At 42.4% G+C, this 11,881-nt stretch overlaps 2 protein-coding genes across 5 annotated transcripts in view; both read left to right on the top strand.

Annotated features, from left to right (window-relative positions):
* Positions 1 to 2,856: 2,856 nt before the first annotated feature.
* LOC120958987 (uncharacterized) lies at positions 2,857 to 7,851 on the top strand. Its single transcript, XM_040382088.2, has 2 exons — positions 2,857 to 4,539; positions 6,969 to 7,851. The coding sequence occupies exons 1-2, from the start codon at positions 4,313 to 4,315 to the stop codon at positions 7,660 to 7,662; spliced, it is 921 nt and encodes a 306-aa protein (XP_040238022.2). The 5' UTR covers positions 2,857 to 4,312; the 3' UTR covers positions 7,663 to 7,851.
* A 1,950-nt stretch (positions 7,852 to 9,801) lies between these two features.
* Positions 9,802 to 11,881, top strand: part of LOC120955917 (protein sax-3-like) — a 125,824-nt gene continuing 123,744 nt past the window's right edge. For 3 of the 4 annotated variants that reach the window (XM_040377152.2, XM_040377151.2, XM_040377148.2), the window contains exon 1: positions 9,802 to 10,017. The gene's annotated coding sequence lies outside the window, so the exon portion shown is untranslated. Of the gene's footprint in view, positions 10,018 to 10,059; positions 11,251 to 11,881 lie in introns of those variants that run through there. The other variant, XM_040377150.2, reaches the window with a different exon arrangement.

Raw genomic sequence — 11,881 nt, 5'->3', positions numbered from 1 at the left:
CGCAAAGGTGCGAACTATCTTTACGCCTGTATTTATTTGGCAAACAATCTCATTGCACTTTACGCCAAAGGGACGCCTGTTTTGAGTCCGTCAACACCAACGTAAGGGTGGCCCCAATATCCATCTCCTCCCTTCACACCTTCAACCGTTCCCTCCTCCCTTCTCTAATCGTGTGTCGGCCATCTCGGCCATGTGCCAAGTTTCACATGCGGTCTGTTTGAGACTGGCCGGTTCGTTTTTTTTAGCTTTTTTTTTGCTACCCAATCTGTCGAAACATAACTAATTAGTTCCTTCAGTCTCGCGACCCGTGCAACGATAACGACAACCTGTCGTCGTCGTCATCTGTGGTCGTCCGCACGGTCCCGCAGGAACCGCGAGGGCGAAAAACCTTGAGCGGGCGATGCGTTGTCGCACAATTCAATTCGAGGAAGTACGGGACCGCGGGCCGTTGTCGATCGGCGTCTTGCCAAGCCCACGGATGCCAGCCCACCGACACCGGGCACTGCAAACACCTTTCGGGTCGGGGTGCCCTCTTGGCCAGAGAAAGTTGAACGATCGGCAAATGGTGGTGGCGTGCCCGCGGAAAAAAATGCTGTCAAGAGTTGTAGTTGGCGCCCCGAGAGTGTAGCTGGTTGGGGCCACATGGCCGAGGGAGCAATCGAGATCGAGAGCGTGGACCACGACGACGACGACGACTTGGTTCGACAGCGTTCGAAAGAAAGCCCACGCGACGCTGGCGAGCCTTCTCGCCTTCTGGCTGACAGGGTAGCCCGTTGGATAATGGAATTTTTGTGCCGCAAAAATGCTTGCCTTTATAATTTGCACCAGTTTTCTAGCGGCGACCGAGCGCACCAGCGGCTCGTGAGGTAGGTGTTGCATTGCAAATGCAAATATGCTGTACCCCGTGTGTTTCTTTTTTTCTTCTGCTCTGTAGCGAGGACAGATCAAGTGGTTGTTACATTAAGATGTTGTTGAACTAGAGCATTACTTACACGCTGCCAAGATAAATGAAGACAAACTTGACTTTGACTGAAGTGATCGTTCTTATTTAGGTCTTGCGAGGCGGAGAGAAACATAGATAAAAACATAATGCTTTTCCGAAAAGGAAATATTCAATATGTATGTTGTTAATTTGTTCCTGCAATTGAAATTAATTGAATCACAATTATGTACATGCCTAGGACTTAGAGTGAAATAAATAATGTTCTCAAAGGACCAAGCAGCTTGAGTTTGATTTGAACGCAAAATGCAAAAGTGCAAATTAAAACCATTGGTTTTGGTTGGTCATTAAGAAAAAGGAATACCCACAAATAGATAAAGTTGGGAATGAAGATGTCAATTCTGACTCTTTTCTAAAGACTTACGCATTATTGTGCTTCAAATCCTAAATATATGTATGGAGAAATCACATAATATTGAGTAAGGACAATAGTCTAAACAATTAAAAGATTCATATAACCAGCCTTTGCTGAATTGAATCTATACATTGATTTGTAGGATTCAACTCCACTCACTTACTTTTACTCGGTATGCAGATCTCTAGTAGGGAAGAAACTTAACTTAATAAACTCACAATGGCAACACAACAATTTCTTCCTAAAGCTTCAAAAAATGTTTAAAATTTCCCTCGTTTTTTTTTTTAAATAACTTCGACAAAACTGGTCTTATTGAATACATCAATTTAGAAGTCATACAAGGATCTTTTATACTAGATTGTGCCAATAAAGCAGTAGAGATTGTGGGATTTATTATCTATATTTTTTTTCTTTCGCTTATCATGTCAGTTCATAAAACAAAGATTTTAACATTAGGGTTTCGGAACCCGTAAATATGACGGAATTTAAAATTTGAAGTCCGATACGAAAAATACGTTTTGTTTAATCTCGATTTTTACTTTTCGTGAATTTATCGTAACATAGTATGAGCTTTTAGCATAAGTATTATTTTCTTAAGCTTAATAGATTTTCAGATACATATGAGGTACGTCAAACTGACGGGTGGATTGATAAAATTTAGTTTATTTCGTTTAGTTGCAATATTTTTTTCTGAAAAAGAAAATGAAGGAGTGAAAAAGAACTATCCACCAACTATTATCATAAAAAATCATGATAGTGTAGTACCCTGGAGATTTGACCCCTAATTAGACCATAGTGCCGGATCGGAATATGACCATCACCGCGACAACTGTGCGATAATCCGAATGTCAAAAATAAAGATTATTCGTTTACGGATCGTTGTACTGACAACACCTTCAGCCTTCTGTTAATTCTTCTGCCTTCCGATTTTGTGCCTTTTATAAGTTCAACGTTTAATACAAATTGGTAAAACTCGAGGTTTTACATCTCAGAAGTGGGATTGTGCCATGCCGTCTAAAGAAGATATGTTGTGTGCGCTGGAGAACGCGAAAGTGCCGGTGCCTCCAACCGCTACGATTGCTCAAATCCGCATGTTGTACGAGGAGCTATTTCCTAGAAGTCACGTTGTAGCCGAACAAAAGCTTGCGCCCGAAGTAACGCATGAAAGTGTTGATACTGGGGATTTGGCGATAAAGCAAATGAATGACGAGCAAGAAATTGTCAAGACAGCTAATTCTGGCGGGTTAGAGACGGAATTAGAAACACTGCAGAAGGAGCTGCAAGTGCTCGAACTTCGTCAGAAAATCGCTATGCTGAAGTCATCTAACATCGCTTCGACTTCGCTACCATCATCATCATCACCACCACCGCTGCCTTTACCTACAGCGCAGCCAGTGCCGCCATCTTTAACATCGTCACCACCGCTCCCTTTGCCGCTACCTCCCTACAAACAACGAGCGGGATATTTTATCATGGTGTGTGTAAAAACCTAGAATTAAGCGGAGAATCGGTGTGAAATACACGGAGGCGAGAGCGCGTTTTGGTTTCGACACAGTTTTGGCACTAACACAGTTACACATGTGGACATGTGTGCGTTTACTTTCCGCCAGTGCGCTCAGTTTGATCTGCTCGCAGCGCTGTGCTGATGTCGGTGTCTCGCTTGCACTGCTGCACCGAAAGTTCCTCTGTGTGCTCTCGTTCTTGCTACCACACGAAATCGTCAGTACAGCTCAAGGATCGGCAGCGAGCGGCCGCACGTGCGTCAGCCTAAGTCCTGGACGATTGATGTTATGATTTTGTAAAGTGTTCAAGTGTTCAAGTGTTGTGCGAATTCAAATGAAGCTGCGCGAATGATTCGTAATGCATGTTATGTACATCGCGCAGCTTCATTTCGTACCTTTTTTATGTTTATAACAGGATCTACGCAGATATTCGGCCACTTCAACGTTTGCATCGATGGAGCGATTGATTTGATTTTAGTTTAATATTGTGTATGTAAATGTGTGAAATCGTGTAAAGTTATGTAAATGTTTCAATAAAGTGATGAAAAAAAGATCGACGCGTGTTTGTTTTTTTGTTTAGCTTTACATAACAAAAAAATACGCAGCGAGTGTGAGCGATCGCTGAACGAAAGAAACGCACACAGCGCAACACGAAAGAAACAAACACAAGCACACGAAAGGATGCTCGCGCATGGGCGCGAGCATTGAGAGAGCGCACCGTGTATTTTGTATGAGAGCGGGAGAGAACCGTGGTACCCGTTCCCGCCCCCTTTTTTAAGCCTAGGAAATCTTCCATCGGCTTAACTCTAGGTTTTTACGCACACCATGATAAAAATTACCCGCTCGTTGTCCGTAGGGCTACAGTGCTGCCAGTGTATGTACCCAACTTTGAAGACTTCATAGGAAAATTTAGTGGTGAAAGAGGAGGAGTAGGGGTGGAGCACTGGTTTCGAGAATTTGAACAAGTATGTAGCTTGTACACACTAAACGACCAGCTGAAATTTTTCTGTATGCGCCGCCTGCTCACCGACACCGCCGCCATTTTTGCTAAAACCTCAGGCGCATGCACCTATGAGACACTGAAAGCTGACCTTATTAGTACTTTCACATCAAAAACTTCACTAGAAGAAGTGTTTAAAAAACTAAGGGCACGACATCTCTCGCAACATGAAAGCATCACAAGGTATGTGTTGGAAATGCAGCAAATAGCGGGCACCGTCATTCCAGAGGAAGACTTGGTCAATATTATAATTGACGGAATTGATGATCCTATTAATACGTCATCCATACGTTTCGCTGCAAAATCGCTCGAGCACCTTAAAACCCTGCTGAAAAAATACGAAACTTTTCGTCAAACTCGTGGCGTGACTCCTACACCAGCACCGTTACGCACTAAACCCCCAGCTCCACCCCGCAGCACTGGCCCCTCGCGTCAATGGGCGCAGAACAACAATAATGAACCGGCCAGATGCTTTAACTGTTCTCAATTCGGCCATTATCAAAGCGCTTGCCCAATGCCACGCCGCCCCAAGGGATCCTGTTTTAAATGCCACCAAATGGGACATACACATCGAGAGTGCCGAAACTTCCAGCCCGTTACGACTGCTGCGGTGCACCATCTGGGTTCCCATGGATTCGATGAGGAAACTGCGGACCAAATACTGCTTAGCGAAATTGAAACGGTATGTGTTAGTTTCAATATCCAACATACATGGAGCGAACAAACGTTTTTACGATCACTTTTTGATACAGGCAGCCCTGTAAGTCTAATAGCAGACAATGTAGTACCAGGTAACTTTCCGCATCAACCTACCCCTTCTGGGTACCGAGGATTAGGAAATACTATGCTCACGACGTTAGGTCGAGTGGAGTGCAGGATCATAATTCGTAATATTAGTGTGACACACTCGCTTATCATTTTACCTGCTAGAAGTATGCCTTGGCCATTCATAATAGGTCGTGACCTTTTAGGAAAATTTAGAATCTTTCTTACACACTATCCAAGTATGATTCCCGCACATTATGCTCGCGAACCGGAGGGTAATTCAGATTTCGAAAAGATACCAAAACCTGTTAAGTCCCTTGATGTAGGTGATCCTTTTAGCCACATTTGTGTGTCGGAGATATTTGACAGCCCCCTTGAATTAGATATCGGGAAGCAACTTTCGCCTAAAGAGTCTGCTGCCATTTTGTCCGCATTTGATCATTGCTACACTAACTATCCTATTGAGAATATAGAATATCCTCAGTATTCCATGAAAATTAATCTCGTTCATGATACCCCTATTTATGCAAAGCCACGTAGACTTTCCTATGGGGAGAGGAATCAAGTGCGACAGATAGTAAATCAATTGTTAAATGATAAAGTCATTCAACCAAGTAATTCCCCATACGCTTCTCCCCTTGTGCTAGTTAGAAAAAAAAGTGGTGAAGTGCGTATGTGCGTCGATTACAGGCCCCTGAATAAAATAACAGTAAGGGATAATTTTCCATTACCGTTAATTGAGACATGCCTCGAACACCTGAGTGGTAAAAGTGTATTTAGTTTGCTTGATTTAAAAAGCGGTTTCCATCAGGTAAAGATGGATGAAAGCTCAATTAAGTACACCTCCTTCGTAACACCTGATGGGCAATATGAATATTTAAAGATGCCTTTTGGGCTTAAAAATGCCCCCGCGGAATTTCAGAGATTCATAAATTCAATATTACGCGAATTTATAGATTCCGAGAAATTAGTTGTCTACTTGGACGACATCATAATAGCTTCTAATGACTTTCACTCTCATCTTGAGACGTTGAGTTCTGTTCTCGAGAAACTTAAACAAAATGGACTTGAACTGCGCATTGATAAATGCAAATTTGCCCACACTAATTTGGAATATCTTGGATACGAAGCCTGTGCCTCTGGTATACGACCTAGTGGAAAACACCTTACATCAATATATAACTTTCCTATGCCTACTAATGTCAAACAGTTAAGAAGATGTTTAGGGCTCTTTTCTTACTTCCGTAGGTTCGTTCCATCATTTTCTCATATAGCTAAACCTCTTACAAATCTTCTTCAGAAAGATGTGCCATTTGATTTTGATAATTCCTGCATCCAAGCATTTCAAACCCTTCGTCAAAAACTTGTCCAGTCTCCTGTCTTGGCTATATTTAATCCCAAATATGAGACGGAGCTGCATTGCGACGCGAGCTCATTCGGTTTCGGTGCAGTCTTATTCCAAAAACAGAATGATGGGAAACTTCACCCAATAGCATATTTTTCTAAAACCACCTCTAAAGAAGAATCAAAACTTCATAGCTACGAGTTGGAAACTCTATCCGTAATATATGCGTTGAAAAGGTTCCACTCGTACGTCCATGGATTACCCTTAAAGATAATCACGGATTGCAATTCTCTTGTACAAACGCTGAAAAATCGTAACACTTCTGCGAAGATTGCCCGGTGGTCCCTATTCCTCGAGAATTATGACTATACTATTCAGCATCGCTCAGGTTCCTCTATGGCCCACGTGGATGCTCTGAGCCGGACTGAAGCAATTGGTGCTATAAGTGAACTTGATATTGACTTCCAACTACAGCTAGCCCAATCTCGTGATCCTACTATTGAAAGCATTAGGTCCCAACTAGAACTGGAAAATTTACCTGGATATGTTTTGCAAGATGGTTTCGTATATCATGAGTCACCCTCAAAAGAGCTTCAGTTTTATGTCCCCCGCGAGATGGTAGATAATATCATCCGCCACACACATGAGAAAATAGGTCACTTATCGGTTGACAAAACAATTTCAAAAATTAGCTGTCATTATTGGTTTCCTGCTATGCGGAATAGAGTTGAGTCTTTCATTAAGAATTGTTTGAAATGTATCATATATTCAGCTCCCACTAGAACTAATAATCAGAACATCCACAGTATACCGAAAGCTCCCCAACCTTTTGACACACTTCACATTGATCACCTGGGACCACTACCTCTTACGAAATCCAAAAAGAAGTATATATTAGTTGTGATAGACGCATTTACGAAATTTACTAAGCTATACGCGACTCGTTCCACTGGAAGTCAGGAAGTATGCAATGCTCTCAAACAATACATTTCCTATTACAGCCGACCCAAACGGATAATTAGTGACCGAGGTACCTGCTTCACGTCCAATCAGTTCGAAAATTTCCTTAGATCAAATGAGGTACAGCATGTACTCAACGCTACTGGTTCACCACAAGCAAACGGACAAGTCGAAAGGGTTAACCGCGTACTTCGACCCATACTCAGCAAACTTTCGGACTCTTATGATCACGATGATTGGAATTTGCATTTACTGGATGCTGAATATGCGTTGAATAATTCAAAGCACGCCAGTACGAAGTTTTCACCCTCAGTTCTCCTGTTTGGTATTGAACAACGGGGTCATTTAATTGATGAACTAACGGAGTTTTTAGACGAGCGTCGTGGAAGTACACTAAATGATTTAAGCGACATTCGGGCTGAAGCATCGGCAAATATAATTAAATCTCAGCTTACCAATGAGGCATATTTTCGTAAAAATCATAAACCAGCAGCTAAATATGAAGTTGGAGATTATGTAGTAATGCGGAACATTGATAGCAACACTCAGCAGAATAAGAAGTTGATTCCTAAATATAAAGGTCCGTACATAGTCCATAAGGTATTGCCTAACGATCGCTATGTCATTAGGGACATTGAGGGCTGTCCAATAACTCAGATGCCATATGATGGCATATTAGAATCAAACAAGTTGAAGAAATGGAGTGAGCCGTATGAAACCGTTAACGAAATTTGAATTACTAATATTTACACATAAATTGAGGTCAATTTGTTGGTTAGGATGGCCGAGCTGTAGTACCCTGGAGATTTGACCCCTAATTAGACCATAGTGCCGGATCGGAATATGACCATCACCGCGACAACTGTGCGATAATCCGAATGTCAAAAATAAAGATTATTCGTTTACGGATCGTTGTACTGACAACACCTTCAGCCTTCTGTTAATTCTTCTGCCTTCCGATTTTGTGCCTTTTATAAGTTCAACGTTTAATACAAATTGGTAAAACTCGAGGTTTTACAATAGTAATTTTTAAACCATATTTTATCATAAATTCTTGACTAAAACGGCCTAAACCGAATTTGCTTATCCACTTACTACTCTGGTTTTCGAAACTTCTGCCAACATCGGTCTAAACGTGGCATCTAAGTTACAGGGTTTCGAATCATATAAGGGAATAGTTCAATCACTTAGGGGAATGTTGCAAATCGGTAGGGGAATATTGCATGCAAGCTGTGGATGTTTGCAATCACTTAGGGGAGTTTTGCAATCGATTAGGGGAATGTTGCAAGCGTACTGTGGAGCTCTCATCAGACTGTGGGTGCCGCTGTAAATACCTTAAAATATTTTCGTCAATCTAACTAACTTATCATGTTTAATTATGGCTCCGCAGCAGGATTTCTTTAGTTTATCATGTATACAGCAGAATCCCACACGAAAACAACTCCAAACGATGTTTTTAAAAAAAACATCATCGGTATCAATTCGAAGCTTTTTACACCGGCACCCACCGTCTGATGACAGCTCCCCAGTACCCTTGCAACATTCCCCTAATCGATTGCAAAACTCCCCTAAGTGATTGCAAACATCCACAGCTTGCTTGCAACATTCCACTACCGATTTGCAACATTCCCCTAAGTGGTTGAACTATTCCCTTATATGATTCGAAACCCTGTATATCGGCTCATGTGTTCGGTGAAACAATAACAACTATTACAATAAATTAGCATTTTGCAGATAAATTTATATTGAGACCAAAACTTTTTAAATGTTCCACAATTTTAGAGAAATATATTTTTTCATGATTTTAATTAATGTAAATAGGTATTTATATCCATCCGTCAAATTGACTGGGTTTCGTAGAGATAGGTATATGAGAACCGCTCATAAACCTAGTGTTAATGGTTTCAAAGGTAATGTCAAAGGTAGTAGGCATTATTGTCTTAAGAAATTATGCATTTATATTCACACAATTATCAACCTCTGTCTTCGAAACCATGTGTCGAGTTTGATGGATTTGGAATTTCCCATGTACAGTTTTTTTTCCCAAGCTAGGAAATATAAGCGTTCCGGTGACATTTTTCTTTTTTTATGTATTGTTGTTTACTTCGCGTAACTGCGTAAACAGGATTTTTGCGTAATCAATTTTAACCAAAATTTAGCTGATAAATTTAGCGTTAATTCGCTCAATTACACAATTAATAGAATTCATATTAAAAATCTGGTGAATAATGACCTTTTAGCGATTCTACACGATTAAAAAATGTATTTTTGGACAAAAAAAAATGTTGGAAATTTTTTGGACAAAATAACTCCTTGGCGATAGACTGAACATTAAATAAGATCCGTTTTTTAGTCCGGCATCATTCGTTACATTCATTACAACATTCAACCACATTTACTGCAAACGATTCAAGGCACACATAGTCGCAACGAATCCAAAACTAATCGATTTATTAATTGATTTCTAGAGTAATAACTCTTTCCAACACCTTCCGTTAGATTTGTAACGCGTTACGCTTTTCCCTGGGTAACGCATCACTTTTTTCCCCGCTGGATGCGACATTCGCTGTGTGCTCTCCATGCATTTTTTTACTCTCCTGGCAAACCCTGCTACCCAAAAAAACGCACAAAAGAGAACAAACACGACACCAAGAAAAAAACAAATCCAGCGAGAGCAAAACCGTCCCCAAACACGAGTGAGAGAGAGAGTGAGCGCGACAACGCGAGCAAAGATTTCGTTAAGCTCGTGTTGTTTACGATTTTTATTTGCTTCTCTCTCGCTCTCGCTCTTTCAAACCGAACGACGGCTCGGGTCGCGCGAGGCTGGAAAACTGAACGAAAGCCGCTCCAACGCAGCGGCGACCGAAAACATTCGTTTAGTTTCTTCCCTTCGGTGTGTGCGGAAGCGTGTGGTGCTGTCGAAGGTTTGTTGCCGGTTTCGGCGCGCGCGTGTGTGAATAGTGTGCGCGGTGTGCAGGCTCGGAAAACAATACGCGGCGTGTTTTGTGCGAAATTTGCCACAATACCAACCGGACACCTCCCAGGGGGTCAACGTTCAACGCGGAATCATTCCGTTTGTGTTGCGTGCAGGTAAAAGAGTTGTTTTTGCGTCAAAATTGTGTGTATTGTGTGGTGTGCCGATATAAAAACCACGTTTGAAGCAGTTTGCTTAATCCCTAACCTCATCGATAGTGTGTGGCTAATGCGGCCGGGAGTTCTAAAATTAATCCTTGATCGTTCATGTTCCATTAGTGTTCAGGTGCTGATGCGCTCCTCTTCCTTATGTATGCGAAAACGTCAATCGTTGTGAGGTTGAAAAGTGCTGAAAACTGGGCAAAACTCCGAAAAAAGTGGTTCCGTATGGTACTGCCAGTGCCTACTTTTCACCATCTCAATATGGACGGCGGAGGCGAAGATTCGATCGACGGTTGCAATAAAATGCATTTTACGACACCGCGGCGATGTGCGTGCGGCCGGTGCAATCCCCCCCTCCTTTGCCCTCACCACCGTAATCCGCCCCAAAAGGGAGCAAGGGGGAGTTATTAATAGTCACATTTTCACCCAGGAAGCAACTCTCGCGGCAGAATGTGCTCTGTTGTGCCCGCCCGAGTATGAGATGATGAGACCCACGGGGGAATGGTTTTTATTAGAGAAAAGGAAACCGTGTGCGTACCGAATGCGTGTCAGTATGTGAGCACGTGTGTGTGTGTGTGTGGAGTGTGTGTATGCTAATGATTTAATTGCTGCAGAAGATTAGTGCAATAAGCAATTTGGCGAGTGCCGGGTGTGTAAGGGGCAAGAAACGTGAAGGCAAAATTCAGATCGTTCAGAAATTTATTAAAAGGGCAAACTGTGCGTGTTCTTGAAGCAACCGTGAGGGAGAATCTGGTGGTGGTGTTGTTGTTGGTGCCTTTTTAACGTTTTGCGTTTTTGACAGCAGCGCGAATTTACTGCACCGGCTCGTGCTCTAATCGAAGTTGGCAACGGTACGCGCGTTCGTCGTCTGCTAAGCGCGAGCAGAAGGATTTCGTTAGTGCCGTGTGGTGGTTCAGTAGCTCCCAAGATAAATGGCGGAAGTGTGGTGTTCAAAAAGCGGCCGGTAGCGAGATGGAATTTTTGGTGAATCTTTTTTAATTAGAGCAGAAAGAATGTTGCGAACAAGTAGACAACGAACCCGCAGTTTTTTTTTTGCGAAGAATTCATTGGATCCTGTGATACTGAAATAGCGGTGCTGAAAGGTGTTTTCGCACAAGGGATTGCATCCCAAGGAATACTTGCGGAACGATCTGTGCTAAATCCATAGCATCTCTTTTATTTCCCTCCGTGTGTGTCTGTGCGTACCTACGCTCAATTTATTTGAATTATGTGTGTTCTTGCAGTGTTTCAAACGAAGATTTATTTCCACATTACACGTTTGTGTTCCGTCGGAATGAAACGATAAGCAATGGCGGAATATCATCCTGTAGGTTGGCTCCACCGCCTACTACCACACAAACGCGCGTATCGTCAACGATCGTTAGGAGAGGAGGAGACCCCAGGGTTAACCTTCCTTTATTTCCATAAATCAAAGGATTTATCAGACGGTGTCCGTCCGTGCCGCGTCTCTCTCTTCCTGATATGTGTTTCCCTGCATCCACAGCCCCAAGGTGGTGTGGTAAGGACGTGTCAAACGTCACACAAATCGTTAAATCATGGCTTTCTTCTTTTTGAGGCTTTCTGCGCTTAGTTCCACGCTGTTGCCTTGTTTTTTCGCTGACACACTGAAATGTCCTCCTGCACGTGCTCCTTTTGTGGGAAATTTGATTTTTTTCCAGTGAACTGATTACAATAGGCAGTCGTGTGGCGGACGTGTGTGGTGCTGCTCGCTTGAGCTATTTTTCGCCTTTTATCGGCATGCGCTTTTGGGCCATTTTAACCAAACACAAAAGAGGAGATTGCATACCCGAAGGTGTGT

Source organism: Anopheles coluzzii, chromosome 3, assembly GCF_943734685.1.
Source record: "Anopheles coluzzii chromosome 3, AcolN3, whole genome shotgun sequence".
NCBI lineage: Eukaryota > Metazoa > Arthropoda > Insecta > Diptera > Culicidae > Anopheles > Anopheles coluzzii.
This window is presented reverse-complemented; position numbering and strand designations above follow the sequence as displayed.

Excerpts from the sequence above, each read along its gene's own strand:
- LOC120958987 (XM_040382088.2), top strand. The coding sequence starts at position 4,313 with ATGAACCGGCCAGATGCTTTAACTGTTCTCAATTCGGCCATTATCAAA. Across the intron at positions 4,540-6,968 it reads TGCTTAGCGAAATTGAAACG|CCGACCCAAACGGATAATTA; the intron begins GTATGTGTTAGT and ends TTCCTATTACAG.